This window comes from Cetorhinus maximus, chromosome 26 (genome assembly GCF_964194155.1).
Source record: "Cetorhinus maximus chromosome 26, sCetMax3.hap1.1, whole genome shotgun sequence".
NCBI lineage: Eukaryota > Metazoa > Chordata > Chondrichthyes > Lamniformes > Cetorhinidae > Cetorhinus > Cetorhinus maximus.
The window spans coordinates 31,579,143-31,597,370 of NC_135904.1; the positions used below are offsets into that span (position 1 = coordinate 31,579,143).

The 18,228-nt window shown below is 41.7% G+C and overlaps 1 protein-coding gene across 2 annotated transcripts in view; it reads left to right on the forward strand.

Annotated features, from left to right (window-relative positions):
• Positions 1–18,228, forward strand: part of efl1 (elongation factor like GTPase 1) — a 299,163-nt gene that overhangs the window by 34,843 nt on the left and 246,092 nt on the right. For both annotated transcript variants that reach the window (XM_078530449.1, XM_078530450.1), the window contains exon 8: positions 17,039–17,162. In XM_078530449.1, coding sequence (XP_078386575.1) covers positions 17,039–17,162 — 124 coding nt within the window. The remainder of the gene's footprint in view (positions 1–17,038; positions 17,163–18,228) is intronic.

Sequence of the window (18,228 nt, forward strand, 5' to 3'; positions counted from 1 at the left end):
TTGGTATATTTGCACTGCAAATTTCACCAAATGTTTTCCCAGCTGTGTCCACTACATTTATGGAGTAAAGAGAAAATTAACTTCGGGGATCGTGTCCAACAGCAATGTGCCACTTGTACATAAATGAAGGAACAACATCGATGGCGCCTGACACCTTCCAGATGAGAGGAGTAAGAATCTGTGTGGGAAGTCAGGATTGGTGGGTGGGGTGGGGGAGTGGTGTGAGGAATGACAAGAAAAATGGGGGAGCGTCTGGTAAACTCTGAAATCCTGAAGCAAATTAATTAAGCTTTCTAAGTGACTTCCTCTCATTAGACACTGGAATTGATTCCAGAATAGTGAAGCTGACAACCATCTGTCAAGCTGTCAGAAATACCAGTCGTCAGAGGCGCTATGAATTTAAGGAGTGTAGCTGTGAGAGTTTTGTTTGGAAGCCTGTAAAGCTGCAAAACATTTTACAGTTTGGAGCTTTGCTGGAATCAGCTGAAAATGGTGGTGAATCAAGTAGAGGAGAAGACTAATTGAAGGAGTGAAGCATAAATTGCTGTTTCCTATACTGTTGGTTTATCTTGTGATCTGTCCTGATGAATGTAAGATGAGAAGCTTTGATACTCTTTCTCCGGTACATCGATGATTACTTCGGTGTTGTTTCATGCTCTCGTCGGGACCTGGAAAAATTTATTAATTTTGCTTCCAATCTCCACCCCTCCATCATTTTCACATGGTCCATCTCTGACACTTCCCTTCCCTTCCTTGACCTCTCTGTCTCAATTTCTGATGATAGACTGTCCACCAATATCCATTACAAGCCTACCGACTCCCACAACTACCTCGACTACAGCTCCTCACACCCCGCTTCCTGTAAGGACTCCATCCCATTCTCTCAGTTCCTTCGCCTCCGTCGCATCTGTTCTGATGACGCTACCTTCAAAAACAGTTCCTCTGACATGTCCTCCTTCTTCCTTAACCGAGGTTTTCCACCCACGGTCGTTGACAGGGCCCTCAACCGTGTCCGGCCCATCTCCCGCGCATCTGCCCTCACCCCTTCTCCTCCCTCCCAGAAACATGATAGGGTCCCCCTTGTCCTCACTTATCACCCCACCAGCCTCCGCATTCAAAGGATCATCCTCCGCCATTTCCGCCAACTCCAGCATGAAGCCACCAACAAACACATCTTCCCTTCACCCACCCTGGCGGCTTTCTGTAGGGATCGTTCCCTCCGAGACACCCTGGTCCACTCCTCCATCACCCCCTACTCCTCAACCCCCACCTATGGCACCTCCCCATGCCCACGCAGAAGATGCAACACCTGCCCCTTCACTTCCTCTCTCCTCACCGTCCAAGGGCCCAAACACTCCTTTCAAGTGAAGCAGCATTTCACTTGCATTTCCCCTAACTTAGTCTACTGCAGTCGTTGCTCCCAATGCGTCTCCTCTACATTGGAGAGACCAAACGCAAACTGGGCGACCGCTTTGCAGAACACCTGCGGTCTGTCCGCAAGAAAGACCCAAACATCCCTGTCGCTTGACATTTTAACACTCCACCCTGCTCTCTTGCCCACATGTCTGTCCTTGGCTTGCTGCATTGTTCCAGTGAAGCCCAACGCAAACTGGAGGAACAGCACCTCATCTTCCGACTAGGCACTTTACAGCCTTCCGGGCTGAATATTGAATTCAACAACTTTAAATCTTAAACTCCCTCCCCCCATCCCCACCCCGTTTCTTCCCCTTCCCTTTTGGTTTTTTCAATAATTTATATAGATTTTTCTTTTCCCACCTATTTCCATTATTTTTAAATCTACAACTAATACCTTGTCAGTCTTTCCACCCCACCCCCACTAGAGCTGTACCTTGAGTGTCCTGCCATCCATTCTTAATTAGCACATTTTCTTAGATAATATCACCACCTTCAACACCTCTTTGATCCTTTTGTCTGTGACATCTTTTGATTATCTGCTCCTATCACTGCTTGCTTATCCCTACAACCACCACCTCCCCCTCAACTTCTCTCTCCCCCCACCCACCTTAAACCAGCTTATATTTCACCCCTCTCCTAACTATACTTCAGTTCTGTTGAAGGGTTGTGAGGACTCGAAACGTTGACTCTTTTCTTCTCCACCGATGCTGCCAGACCTGCTGAGTTTTTCCAGGTAATTCTGTTTTTGTTTTGGATTTCCAGCATCCGCAGTAGTTTTTTGTTTTTAAGCTTTGATAGTATGTCCCTTTCAGCAATACTCGAGTGGTGCACTACCAAATGACTATCAGTTTTTATATTGTTACCCCCTCTTCTAACTATCCAGAAGGTATGCTAAATTTTTTAAGCATGCTTTTCTAAAGTTAAAGAAACCCGATCATGAACTCATCTTTGGGCATCTTGCGGCAGAGTCAGATTGCCATGGTCAGGAATCCTTGAATGGCTCGTGTGGCGGGTTGATTTGAAGCAGGGTTAGCAGTATACTTTCCTTCATTTGTATATTGTTCAATAGGCTGTTTTTATGTAGCTAATCAATTAAAAAATATATACCGCAAGCTTGAATAATTAATATTGCTCTCACTTTGCTTGGGCAGATTGGTTTAAAGAGGTTGCCTGAGAAATTCCAGATGAGCCGTTGCATTTCATGAAGTGTGATGGGGTCAGAATTTTTAAAATTCTTTCTTGGGATGTGAGCGCTTGCTGGCAAGGCCAGCATTTGTCCCCATCCCTAATTGTCCTTGAGAAGGCCTTCTTGGAGAGTTACAGTCTATCTGGTGTAGCTGCACCGACAGTGCTATTAGGAAGGGAGTTCCAAGTTATTGACCCTGTGACAGTGAAGGAACAGCGATTATAGTTCCAAGTTAGGATGGTGTGTAGCTTGAAGGGCAACTTGCAGGTGTGACATTCGCATCCATCTGCTGCCTTTGACCTAGATGGTAGAGGTTGTGGGTTTGGAAGGTGCTTTCGCAAGAGGTTTGGCGTTTTGCTGCAGTGCAATTTGTATGTATTACACATTACTGTCACTGTGCAGCATTCACATACTTATCTGCCATGCTACTGACCCCATTCCATGTACCTGGGAAGCTTAGAGGGACCAAGCAGTCCCACTTGTAATGTACTCTCTCTAGATGTCTCTAATGGGAATGAGGGGGTGGGTAATGGGCCAGTTTGATCAAATCGTGAGATTTTCTTTCAGAAATTATCTTTTTATCATTGTTGCTTCCCCAAACAACAGTTGAACGTACCTTTAGGATTATGGCATTGTGGGCTAAACTAAAACTTATGCAACAAGTGTGCAGACAGATCCATTGGTCATAGAATAGGTGGAACTGATTGCATTTTTTGTGGGAATGCCATTTTGCCCATTCAGATTTTCACCGTGACTTCAGGGTGGGAAAAGCAGATTTACTCCCTCCCATTAGAATTCTGCATTGGAGCCAGAAAGGAGACAATACCAAGAGTCACCAGCTTCTGCCCCCTTATTCTTCCCCTTTACCTTGCATGCCCCTCCCTCCCCATGAGATGGCACCTAACACAATCTTGGGGTGTCCCAAAGTGCTTTACAGGCAATTAAGTAATTTTTCAAGTGTAGTTACTGTTGAGAAGTAGGAAAAGTGACAGCCAATTTGCCACAGCAAGACCCTACATGTTCTAATGACCAGATCATCTGTTTTACTGATGTTGGTTAAGGATCAATTGGCCAGGATTGTGGAGAACTCCTCTCCTCTTCTTTGAAATCATGCCATTGCATCTTTTACATCCCCTGAGGGCAGGCTGGCCTTCTGCTTAATGTCTCATTTGAAAGACAAAACTTCCTCAGTATTGCACTGGAGTAGCAACCTGTAAGTCATCAAGTATCTGAAGTGGGGCTTGAATCCACAACCTCCTGTCTCGAACACGAGAGTGTTACCAACTCAACCAAGGTTGGCTGAAACCCAGAGGAATTTCAGGCTCTTATCTCACACGTTTTGAATGGGCAGCCACAGCAATTGATTGGATTGGTTATAGGTAACTTTGTATTTGCAGACGGGTATTTCATAAATAATAAAGTGTAACAGTGTAATACTAAAATGGTCTTTTGATGACGAGCGTAGCAACCCAGTGAGTTTCTGAACCATTATTAAAATAGAATTATTTTGTTTGTTAATGAATAACAAATTTGTAATACTCTTCAAGTATTTACTATTTAATTTGGTGCATTCTTGATATCAATAAATGTTTTACAGTTTAAAAGATTTTATTTATGTAGCACTGATCACATTTCTCAAAGCTCTTTACATCCATTGAATCACGTTAGCCTTCGTTTTCTCGGCAAACATGGCAGCCACGTTCGGCACAGCAAGGGAGCCACTGCAGATGTAGTTGTACATATGTATGATTTTTTTTCAAGATGTTAATGAGAAGAATTTATTACTGGCATGCAGTACTGCATGCAGCCAGAAGATGGGGCAACAGTCTCATGAGTTGTTAAACCTGTGTTAGAATGGCTGTCACCGAGGCAGCTGGCAGTGATCGCTCCTCCACTTTGCTTCTGAATTCAGTATCTCTCAAACCATCTGCTGCATTCTGGCATCAGAGTTACTTTTTCTTATGAATGAGATCTATAAACCCTCATTTATTGTCTTAACTAGCATCTTATCAGACTTTTCAGTTACCAAAAACTATGACTGTTAGGGTTTACCTGGAATACCAAAAGGTTCAGTGTGCTGTTGCTACAGATGGAGCTCATCACCAGAGATGGAGAAGAGCTGCAAAAGGCTACAAGGGCTCAGACATAGTAGGAAAACAGAAAGAGATGTAAGAATAAACACACTGATAGTTTCAAGCTGGTGAGTTACTTTATGTTTCAGCTTATGAGATGGAACTAACTCAGCCGTGGCTAATTGGCAAGTGGAATTTTTTAGCACTTCTTTGAAAGTATTTTTCCAAAACTTGAATTCATGAACCATGTAGCTTGTACTTTTCCCTGTTTAAATGATTGTGTTCATCTTTTAACTACAGCCAATTGGTACGTTTATCACTTTTTGTAACCAAATCCATGCCTGAAAGTATATATCAGCATTAATTCTTTTGACTTGATAATAATGGTTTGAAATCTGCAAATGTTAATCTCATTAAAACTCCAAGTCATCCTCAGCTATACAGCAACTGTTGTTTTGCTTGTCTGATCATTGAAGTCATATTTCAGCAGCTGTCATAAACCATATGGCACTCTCTTGTGATGCACAGCGTTCTATTGAAACTTGCTGTCCAATGCTGTTGCCCCGAGTAGCTGCTCTTTATTTCCTCCTGGTGTGTGACTAAATAGAGGAACATCTCATTTACAAACAGAATATGATCAAAATTGAGAAATGCTGGCAGAACACGAAGGTGTATTTAAACACCAGGTGAGAATGCACAGGTTTTATTCAGGAATGATGGTGAGATTGTGCTTTTTTTGTGAAAATGCTCTTGGCATGTTTCTGTGCTTTTGAAGGAGGTATGGAGTTCCCTTCCTGTACTGTGTCCACTGGATTAGAAACTTGCAACTTCCACATGATAACCCAGTCAGAGTCACATAAAACTAACCAAGCACACGAAACTTCAGCCTGAGCTAAACTTCAATCCACTTTCCCTCCACCTCACAAGTAATTCAAAATAAAGTATTATATACTTGTGTATAAGACTGTTAGCAATGTCTGTTTATTTCTAACTTCATGTGTATGAGCCTTTGGAGGAGTTTAACGTCCTTCCTGATTACCCTTTTACTTCCAGTATTAAAAAAACTTTGACTGTTTTCTGCCGTATATCCCTTTGTATTTTTCTCTGGCAGCCCTAATTTTGCTTGAATTGCAATTGTATATTGATTGTAATGCATTAGCATGTTCATTTTATGTAACGTGAAAGTCGAGCACATATGTATAAGTATCAGTTTGGCCCGGTTGATAGCACTCACATTTATGATTCAGAAATATTGGTTCAAACTCAACTGTAGGACTTGAGTACAAGCTGACACTTTGATGCAGTATCAAGGGACTGCTGCATTGCAAGAGGTGCTGTCTTTCTGGTGAGACATTAAACAATAGCGCTTTCTATTCAGGTGAACATAAAAGATCCCTGAATATTTAAAAGTGGAGAAGTCTTGGATATTAGTTAACCAACAAAACAGATTAGTTGGCCATTATCTCATTGCTGTTTATGAAACCTAGTTATACTCATTTGTCAAAATAACTAGTGACTTGAAGTACTTTGCGATATCTGAGGGCATAATGGTGCAATACAAATGCCCCTTCTTTCTGAGGGTGCTGATTAAGGTTAGGGACAGTGGGTACTCATTCATATCATTGTGCTTGTATGTTGTTGCAATGCTAGTGGGTTTTAGTTGTACCTGCACTATTTTGAAAACTTGTTCCAGCATGGTGTAGCTGTCACCAATTGTTGGCGTTATGAGTTTTTTTTATTCCTTCACGGGATGTGGGCATCGCTGGCAAGGCCAGCATTTATTGCTCATCCCTAATTGCCTTTGAGAAGGTGGTGGTGAGCTGCCTTCATGAACTGCTGCAGTCCATGTGGTGTACATACACCCACAGTGCCGTTAGGGAGGGAGTTGCAGGATTTTGACCCAACGACAGTGAAGGAACGGCGATATATTTCCAAGTCAGGATGGTGAGTGGCTTGGAGTGGAACTTGCAGGTGGTGGTGTTTGCATGTTTCTGCTGCACTTGTCCTTCTGGATGGTTGTGGTCTTGGGTTTGGAAGGTGCTGTCGAAGGAGGCTTGGTGAGTTTCTGTAGTTCATCTTGTACATGGTACACACGGCTGCTACTGTGTCACAGGTGGTGGGAGTGAATGTTCGTGGATGGGATGCCAATCAAGTGGGTTGCTTTGTCCTGGATGGTGTCAAGATTCTTGAGTGTTGTGGGAGCTGCACTCATCCAGGCAAATGGGGAGTATTTCATCACACTCCTGACTTGTGCCTTGTAGATGGTGGACAGGCTTTGGGGAGTCAGGAGGTGAGTTACTCACCACAGGATTCCTAACCTCTGACCTGCTCTTGTAGCCACCGTATTTATATGGCTAGTCCAGTTCAGTTTCTGATCAATGTTAACCCCCAGGATGTTGATAATGGAGGATTAAATGATGGTAATGCCATTGAATGTCAAGGGGTGATGGTTAGATTTTCTGTTGTTGGAGATGGTCATTGCCTGGCACTTGTGTAGTGCAAATGTTACTTGCCACTTGTCAGCCCAAGGATGTTGTCCAGGTCTTGCTGTGTTTGGCCATGGACTGCATCAGTATCTGAGGAGTTGTGAATGGTGCTGAACATTGTGCAATCATCAGAGAACAGCCCCACTTCTGACCTTATGATGGAAGGAAGGTCATTAATGAAGTAGTTGAGGATGGTTGGGCCTAGGACACTACCCAGAGGAGCTCCTGCAGTGATGTCCTGGGACTGAGATGATTGACCTCCGACAACCACGACCGTCTTTCTTTGTTTTAGGTATGACTCCAACCAGCGGAAAGTTTTCCACCTGATTCCTATTGACTCCAGTTTTGATGGGTTTCCTCAATGCCATATTTGGTCAAATGCCGCTTTGATGTCAAAGGCAGTCACCCTCATCTCACCTCTGGAGTTCAGCCCTTTTGTCAATATTTGAACCAAGGCTATAATGAGGTCAGGAGCTGAGTAACCCTGGTGGAACCCAAACTAAACGTCAGTGAGCAGTTTATTGCTAAGCAAGTACCACTTGATAGCACTGTTGATTACCCCTTTCATCACTTTGCTGATGATTGAGGGTAGACTCATGGTGAACATTGGCCAGGTTGGATTTGTCCTGCTTTTTATGTACAGGACATACCTTGGCAATTTTCCTCATTTTCTGGGTAGGTGCCAGTGTTGTAGCTGCACTGGAACAGTTTGGCTAGGGACTCGGCAAGTCCTGGAGCCAAGCCTTTAGTACTGTTGCTGGAATGTTGTCAGGGCCCATAGCCTTTGCAGTACCCTGTGCCTTCTGCCGTTTCTTGATATATGGAGAGAAGCAAATTGGCTGAAGACTGGCATCTGTGATGCTGGGGACCTCTGAAGGAGGCCGAGATGGATCATCCACTTGGCCTTTTGGCTGAAGATTTTGCAAATGCTTCAACCTTTCGAGGATGTGCAGGCTGCTGTTGCCATGTCAGAGGTAATGGCTAGAAGATGCTATGATATTATAAATACTCAAGCCTATTCAGCCTGATGGAGGACATCATTTTCATAGACTCGAACTATTCTGAATCTACAATGACCAGGTAGAAGGTCCTCCTTATCTCACCTTGGCGGTGGTAGTGTTCATGGGCTACTGTTAGGAGGAAGCATAAGAGCTTTCCCCTGTTAGAGTGCAGTTAGAATGTTACAGTGAGGCAGCCATTTTAATTGCTGTAGATTTTCTAAATTTCAAGCAGCTACTATTTCTGTTCAGACTGGATACCCCTCATGCCTTTCAGATCTGCTTCTGTATAATCTTGTATTTGGCCCAGAGGTCTCATTTCCCTTCTTTATAAATCTTTCTCCATAATATCTTTAATTTCTCTTTCCTCTTTGTCTCTGATGTATAATTGCTGACCTGGTCCTCCTCCATATTTGTAAAGGATTTTCTTTTCCTCTTGGCTGATTGATTCTGGAGCAGTGCCTCGAAACTCCATTACTGAACTTGGCCTTCATGACCATGAGATCCGCCTGTCAAAACAGGTATGGTATGGTATGTTTTGGTTACATGCCTGCAGAGTTTCCCAGTTCAGATTGAAAGTCATTATACAGCAGTCACTATCGGTTAGTGGATCAGCTATTTTGACTCCTCAGTTTGAGTCATTTACAAGGATCAATTATAGAAGACTTTCTCTTACATCTTTAAGCGGTGCAACTCCTTTTTATTGTTGCTCTCAAGATCCAGTTTGTTTCTTTAAAAAACCTATTTCTTTGAAAATCTTCGCCAAACTTGATTTGTTTATATTGGTTGAACTGCCAGTATAAGTTTAGTGGGAGTACTTCTCTGTTGAGTTAACCCTAGGCCAGCATTGTAAAGAATAAAACCAATTGCTAAAATCTTGATTTCTTGTCTGTATTACACTTCTGTCATTATGCTTGAATGTACTGGAGTTAAATGTATGTGCCTGCATTTATGCCTGAAATTTGGCTAGGCCCCTGATAAACTATTACTGCGATCAAAAGTCTGGCAAAGTTGCTTTATTCCCTCACTCATAAATGCCAAAGCGTATCTGTTATTTTACTCTTCGGGGTAGGTAGAATGGAAATCCTGCAGGTTGCGTCAAAACGATGTAGTTGCGGAAAGTAGCCAGTAGGTGGTGCTGTGGAGTGAGCTGTTGAATTCTATCATCGAACACTCTTCCCACCTTATGAATTCATCAACTGACTTTGGACAATGTTACAAAAGTTCAAAAGTGGAAACCCTGTGTGATTTATAATCCCACCCACATCCCTGCAGCATTTTAGTGTAAGATTTGTCCATCTATGTAAATTCTTGCATGTTGTGTGCACTTACTCTGCCCAACACGCTTCTTCCAACACACTTCATTGTTAAACTCAAAGTAAAACTGATGCAAATACGAATTCAAACAGAATACTAGAAACTACGTACTTTAAGGAGCAAGCTATAATTTATTCAAATTTTATGCTAAACTGGGATGTTTCATTTCATTACAAGTGCAATTTATAATATATAAAATGTTGTTATTGAACAATTTATCTTTGTTAACTTAATCTTCAGTTGAGCAAAACAACAACTTATATAACACCTTAATCATATTCACATACCAAGGTGCTTGACGGGAGCATTATAAAGCATAATTAGATAACGAGTAACATAAGGTGACATTTAGGGCGGATGTCCAAAGGCTTGGTCAAAGGGGCAAGTTTTAAGGAGAGTCTGAAAAGAATAAAAGAGGCAGAGATTTACGAACGGGTTGAGTTTTCATTTATCTTTTCCTGTTTAATTTAAAATTCCTTACGCACGTTATTTGGTTTTGAATGGAAAACTGATAATGTTGAGGCAGATAAGATTGTTCTGTGGTACAGCACATGCTTTAGAATGGGAGGATGCAGCCTTGAGTCTCTAATCAACACTTATCAGGTCCTCTGACTGCCAGGAGTTTACACACATACAAAGACTCTCTGACTGTTATCCCAGATGACTTTTGCCCGGCTTAAATTGTCAGTAGCCCGAAAGCTGTCAGATTTTGGATAGGGAATGATGGGCAGGGAGGAGGATTTAAAAGAGGAAGGCAGTAAATTTTTTAAACCAACTTATATTTGAAGGAAAATTACTTTTTAGGTAGAAAATGGGATAAGCACCATCCTGTCCTGGGAATAATCCAGTAGAGAGTCACTCCGTTTAATAAAAACAAAATGCTGGAAGCATTCACCAGGTCAAGCAGCATATGCAGAGAGAGAAACACAAGTTTCAGGGTGATGAAATTTTGTCAATACTTTTCCCAATACTTGAGTCATTGAACAGTTCAGGAAAATTTTTTTGGAGGCACTGACTCTTGCTGAGCTTGGGACCGTGGTCACCGACAGCCTTTCAGTCCTTATTCTTGAAGTTATTTTTCATGCTTGAGCCTGTGCTGTGAGTGGCAGTGTGCAGTCACACTAGGGGAGAGTATTACAGCTGAGCCCAATTCTTTCTGAGGCACATACCCAAACAGATTAGAGGTTAATTGACAGTGGTCAGGAGTTGGCGTCAGTATTTTTGCATAGGTTGTATAGGTACATGGGAGCAGGAGTAGGCAATTTAGATCTTTGAGCCCATTCCGCCAGTCAATGAGATCATGGCTGATCTGTGACCTGACTTCATTTGGCTTTCCCCCATATCTTTTAATACCTTTTGTAAACAAAAATCTGTCATTTGATTCAAAATTTGCAATTGATCTAGCATCAGTTGCTGTTTGTGGAAGAGAATTGCAAACTTCCAACACCCTTTGTCTGTGGTTTCCTAATTTCACCCCTGAACGGCTTGGCTCTAATTTTTAGACTATGCCCCTAGCCCAAGGATCCCTAAGAAGCTGAAATAATCTCTCTTTACCCTACCTAGTCCCCTTAATATCTTGAATGCTTCAACAAAGTCACTTCTTAACTGCCTAAAATCCAAGGAATACAACCCTAGTTTGTATTACCTCTGCTTGCAATTTAACTCTCGAAGCCCAGGCATCATTCTGGTAAACTAAGGTATCTACCTATGAAATGTCTTCCATGTGGTATATGTGCATTTTCGCCAGCACATATCTTCCCACACAATTCATTGATTAACTCAGTAAAACAATAGTGATGCAAATTGAAGAGGTAGAGAGTGTGTAAGTCAAAAGTGAGGAACTCAGGTAGAAAACTACCGATAATAAACTATGATGGAATCCTAAAAGCAGCCAGTGCTGAATGACCAGCTAGAAGAAACTGCTAATAGAAGAAAGGCGGCAAACTGCTTAGCTTGCTAAAAAGCAATTTTCAAATTATTTAATCTGCCATTTGTTTTCCTCAGTTAATGAAATTTCTAATGTCCAAATTAAGGCTTCAAACAAACTAAATTTAAATATTGAATTGCATACTTATCAGTGACGTTAACTTTCCCTCTATAATTGGTCTTTTGTGGCTTTCATTAAAGCTTTTTCAACAGAGCTCAGCTTCTCTCAAAATTTTGAACTTTGTCACAAGCATGACATTGCTTCCCCATTTCCTTCAATGCAGCATGTATGAAGGCTATCTTCCCTCATTCTGTAAGAAGATTTCTGAGTTCTTTCTCCAAATCATTTGAAACTAATTTCTATTCTTTTGAAAGTTTGCATTTAAACTATTAAATCTTTTTTTACTTAAGGGAGAGACTTCCTAGCATTTGGAGTATAGTGGAAAAGCAAGCACTACTTGACATTTTTCTGGAAAAATTTGACAACATAACCCATTAGCTCCAGGATTGTATCCTAACTTAGTGGGAAAAAGCAAATGACATTTTTGTGGTCAACTTCAAGACTGACTGCCCAGAGTGTACTGGCAACAAATGAAAAATGAATTTTAGACATTTTCTTCAGTAAGGGAGTGGGTACACCAGTTGTGCTTTTTGTTGATACAACTATATTCATATTCTCAATGAAAGTGGCAAATTGTGCCTTTCTTCCATATGTCAACTATTTGTTTGGCTTCCCAAACTGGAAAAAAGATTAATTTAGGAAGCTTTTTGAGATTATAATGAGAGAAAGAAAAACACCTGACTAAGAAAACCCTATTAATTTCTCTGTTGTGTTTAGATATGAGAATTTCAAAACAATTGATCTTTACCTAAAGATTGTTTATAGAGCTGCATTTGCTAAGGGAGCACAAATCGATGGTTTTCCAAATTCTTTCAGTGGGGCGTCCTTCCTCTTCCATGCAACGGTTTGCAGCCCAGGGTCACCTGCAGTAACTTTTGGTGTTGTAGCTGAGCTTTAGTAAGGTTTCACTCATAGCATGCTTTTTTGGCTTACCCAAGCTTGATGAGGCTTTGCCTCCCTTTGACAGACTTGAGATAGCATGGTTTAACTTCAAACCTTTTATTAAGAATTATTTACAAAGACCTCAGAGTAAGCACATGGAGTACAGGAGACAGACTGTTCTGCTCCAAGCCCTCTTGGAGCCTCTTGGTCATCTGACTACCGATGTCAATCTTGCATCGTTAATATCATCATGACCTCATTACCATATTCATTAATTCATTACTCTACACAAAGGATGCTGCTCACAACAATCCTCTTCAGTATTGCTAAATACCAGTTACCTATGTCCATCCTGGTGCATATTACTTACCATTTGTGATGTTTATCATGGGATTTAGAAAAAAGCTAAGAAATAAAAATTGAGTACAGCAGTTAAGCATTTAATGACCTAGGTGCCTGATTTGTCATGTCCGTAGGAAAAAATGGACAGAATCAGATTACTTAGATGTTGTGTGTGTTCTGGGAACTAAGAACTCTTAAGCAATGAAAATATAATTTATTTTACTCAGTTACTATGAATTAGTAGCTCTGGTAATATTACATTATGTAACTCACTGAGAATTGCCACAGATCAGCTAATATCATAAAACCAATATGTCTGGCAAGCAATTTATTCAAATTCTTGGAGTGAAAATTGGCTGATATTCTAATCGTTCCAATTAATTTATTTGTGGTCTATGCAAATGGAACCACATTTTACAAATAAATTCACTCCTCGTGATATTGTGCAGCATAATCAAAAAATAAGATGGAATATTTCACAGCAACATGACTAACCTTGACTATCAATTATCTTGCATCCCTTTGAAGATCTTAGTTAATGGTTTTACTTGCCTCTTCTCTTAAAAATGCAGCTTTTGACTTACTTACTTTTTTTCAGCGCTGTGTTGTCTATTTGCAGGGAAGTCCTGCTGTTTGAGCTTGTGCAGTGTGTACAGTTTCCCAGGACCTATTGGTAGGACTTTGTTAGCAGAATTAGAACAGTCCTTCACTTTAGCTTTCGATAGCATACAGCTGGTTGTTTGAGGAGCAACCGGAGGATACATTGCAAAAGCTTCATTGAGGTAAATTAATGTTGAGAGTTGGTCTAAAAGAGGAGTTTTTGTACATGTTAATATGGTTGTGTATTGAAAAAAAATTGAATCTGGGTTTGCTTTACAGAAACTAGCGGGAAAACTTGAAAACAATTCAATATCTTTGCGGAGTTCTCTTGCAATGGCAGAATTGGGTTGTAATATGTGATCTAACCCATTGGAGATGCCCTGGGTCTGTCTGTCTATTCTCAGACAGCAACATCCTCCCTCCCCTCTATTGCTGACTGACGCAAGGAATCCATTAATGGACTAAATCCCATATTGCAACTTGATTCTGCTGGACACCCATCATATTGTTGCTGAATTCTAGTACATGTTATACTTCCTTGACATGTTATTAGCAGATCTGGCTTAATACTTAGTTTGAGAGTAATTAAATAGCATATTTTCTTAAATTTCCTTTTTAGGTTTTATGAGGCTTGGGAAGATCAGATGTTGCATCATGCACAAAATAAGCAGTCGATATTACTTTGGAATTCATCTCATAGCAAAGGACACGTTGTCCACCAAGTTATACCTGTCCATGTTGGCATTTAAGAGAAGGAAAGAGGGAAGAACAATCAGATAGGTCTCCAAAACACTATCAGAATAAAGCAGTCAAAAACCATAGTCTCCACAACAAACTTTAAAAATCCAGGCGCCTGTGTAAGACATAGTTAAAACAAAATGTTTCTTTTGTTTTGCAATAATGGCTCAATTAAATTTTGGTGATTATTTTTTTCTCTGATGAGATTCAGATGTGTCTGTTATGGACATTAGCTGTTCCAGGGAACTACATATGTACAGTACAAAGAAGTCCAACAATGAAGCAGTCATTTTTAGTCACAGAAGCAAGGGTGTTGTACCTTTCCTGACCTGTTGTGGTCTTACTCTTCTGTGCTTACATCATGATGTTTTATGTGGATAGGTAGAGTCCAAAATGTTTCTCCTGCACTGTGGCATAAACAATTCCTAGATCTTTGGCTCTTCAGTGGTGGCTGCATTGCTTCTCCCATTGCAAAGGGTCCGATTGGGTTTCAGGGAGGGCGTGCTGCCAAAACCTGCTGGCTGCCTCCTTATTCATGTTTGTGTTGCTGCTAAATTGCTTGGCTCAGATTTCCCATGCTGATTGATGGGGAAACACCCTGTGCTGTGGAAATTTTAAATCTGCTGATTTAGTTGCAGGCACGAACGCAGACAGGTAGGCAACTGGCCTACAAATTCTGTCGCTCAGCCTGTATTATCCCTGAGTGAGACGAAGTCGGTATTTAACAGTGGCGGAGGAGTCGGTCCCCACAATTCAGTGGTTTTACAACTAGCCGCAACCCTATTTGCCCATTCTTAAATCCTGTTGCAATTTGATGGATTATGTGCTGTGCCAACTCCTCTATTTGTTTCATTGTTCCTTTTATGGGAGCATTTTGTAGGAGAGCCAATTGTAGCAGGTATGGTTTGAATTGAAACATAGGAACAGGAGTAGACCATTCAGCTCTTTGTCCCTGTGTGCTCAGTCTATTAGATCACGGCTGATCTGCATCCCACTCTTATAGAGCAATTGATCTATCTTGAAAATTCAACTGCCACCTGCACATACACCACCTCCCCGCCCCCCCTCCAGCATCCACAGCATTCGGGAGGATAAAGTTTCAGAGTTCTACTACCCATTGCAAGAAAATGTACTTCCTGATTCACCTTCTAAACATCCCAGTTTTAACTTTAAGATTCTGCCCCCTTCTCTAGATTCGCCCAGTAACAACTTGCATTTATATAGCACCTTTAAAATATCCTAATACACTTCACAAGAGTGTTACCGAATAAAATTTGACACCTAGTCACATGAGTTATTAGGATGTTAAATAGTTATTAATAGTTATTAAAAGCTTCGTCAAAGAGGTTGGTTTTAAGGAGCATCTTAAAGGAGGGTTGACAGTTTCGGAGAAAAAAATTCAGAACTTCAAGCCTTGGTAGCTGAAGTTGTGGCAGCCATTGAAGGAGCGATTAAAATTATGGATACTCAAGAGGCCAGAATTGGAGAAACTTGGATATCTTGGAGAATTGGGGGGCTGGAGGAGCTTATAAAGGTAGAGAAGAACTTGGATTTGAAAAGGTGAGGTGCCATTGCTCAATCTTTCTTTGAGTTTCATTGGAACAGCTTAGGAAGCCAGAGTAGGGTGGAGAATTAAAACGATAGGCAACTGGAAGCTCAGAACGAGATTTTCAGACCGAACATAAGTGTTCGAAGGCTGTCATCCAAATTGCATTTGGTTTCACCAGTGTAGTGGAGTTCACGTCATGAACAGCGAATATGATGCAAACACTAAACTGAAAGAAGTACAAGTAAATCGCTGTTTCACTTGGAAGGAGTGTTTGGAGCATGGATGGTGGGAAGGGAGAAGTTTAAAAAAAGCAGGTATTGGACCACCTGCACTCACATGAGAAGGTGTTGTAGGAAAGGGAAGCGTGGGGTCGGGGTGATCGAGGAATGGACCAGGGTGTCGCGATGGGATGCTGAAAGGGGAGGGGCAAATGTAGTTTGTTGTGATGTCACACTGGAGGTGCATCCTGATTTCCACCATTTGCCTTCAGCTGTCAAGGCCCTCGCCAAATGTCTCTGTTTCCCTACCTCTGAACCCTCTTTTTGACACTCCTTAAAACCTACCTCTGATCAAGCTTTTGGTCACCTTTCCCAGTATCTCCATGTGGCTCGGTGTCAAATTTCCTTCGGTATCTTTTCTGTGAAATTCTCTGGGACATTTTACTAGCTATATAAATGCAAGTTATTACTGTTCAGACCGGTGGCTGCCCAGAATAACCAAGAGACTCTGTGGCCAAGGGGAATGAATGCCTCTTTCCAGTCCACCCCCTCTCTGCTTTGCTCCAATTCATATTCTGGTCCCAGAAGGATCTTTTAAACCCACGCTCAAGTTTCACTCCTTTACCTGAGCTCTTGTTTCCTGTTTAGTCATCAGTTTCTCTTTCGTTAATGTTTATCACAGCAACCCCGAGACAATATCTGTGTACTCAACCTGGCTTTCTTTTCAATTAACTGAAAGTAAAATTGCGCAGCCTATCTGATCATGTCATTTTTCCATGGGGCAAGTTGGGTCTTGCGCTACAAAGAGTTTCACAGAAACGATATCAAACAAAATTTGACACTGAGCCACACAGGGAGGTACTGGGAAAGGTGACCAAAAGCTTAATCAAAGAGGTAGATTTTAAGGAGTATCAAAATGAGGGTTCAGAGGTAGAGAAAGACAGAGAAGTTTAGTGTGGGAAATCCAGAGTTTAGGGCCTTGATAGCTGAAGGCATGTCCATCACTGGTGGAAATCGGAGATGCGGTTCCAGATTTTAAGGGATGATGTGCACTTCTATACCCTGGAATCAAAAATATCGTGTTTTCTGCAGCCTGGTGTGAATGCAGTACATGATCCACTGTGGACTCTTCAGTCGGAATTGATCAATAATGGTATTAGACGAGGAAATCTCTTTTTTCATTGCAGAATTGAACAGTTTGTCCAGATGTACAGCCAGAAAGTGGGTATTAGTACTGAAGTATTGCTGAAGACTCTCTGGGGTGACTATTATCTGAACACAAAAGCAAAGAAGATAATGAAAGGAGCACAGGTACGTTGACTAATGTACAGGCACTTCCACTAAATGTGAACATACATTTATAACAACATAACAAGGTGGCACTTAGTCCTGGGCTGGCAGTATTTTTTTTTAAAGTTTTGAAAGTGTAACAAGGCTCTGTGCACTCCTGAATGGCTCTGGATAAGTGTTCCTCTTGTGGTATTGATGATGATCTCAGGTTTGATTGTGTATTGTGCTGTTGGCCAACTTCTGATGTGGCAGTGGGGCAGTTAGACTTCATGATCTGAGGCTGCGATGGAGCAATTGGACAGAGTTCCCTTGCTTCAATACTGTCTCGTGATTCCTGCCACAAATTGTGTGTTTGGGTTAGGACAATGTTAGCTTGGCTCTGATGCTGGCCTGTCAGCATTCATGGTCAATCTTCACACTTAGAGATTGACTGGGTATTTCGTGGCACCAATGGATGACTCATCATCATCAGGAGAGGGCAGATTGGAGGAGACCAACGGGAAGGAGAATCCCCCACTAAACAGAGAACGCATGTCATTGTAGCATTTAGAAATGTTTAATGTAGTGCAGTGATTTACCCCTAAAGATTTACTTGACAAAAAGAAAATGATTGCTGATACTGTTTTTAGCTCTCTGACACTTCTCTTCCCTTCCTTGACCTCTCTGTCTCAATTTCTGATGATAGACTGTCCACCAATATCCATTACAAGCCTACCGACTCCCACAGCTACCTCGACTACAGCTCCTCACACCCCGCTTCCTGTAAGGACTCCATCCCATTCTCTCAGTTCCTTCGCCTCCGTCGCATCTGTTCTGATGACGCTACCTTCAAAAACAGCTCCTCTGACATGTCCTCCTCCTTCCTTAACCGAGGTTTTCCACCCACGGTCGTTGACAGGGCCCTCAACCGTGTCCGGCCCATCTCCCGTGTATCCACCCTCACGCCTTCTCCTCCCTCCCAGAAACATGATAGGGTCCCCCTTGTCCTCACTTATCACCCCACCAGCCTTCGCATTCAAAGGATCATCCTTCGCCATTTCCGCCAACTCCAGCATGATGCCACCACCAAACACATCTTCCCTTCACC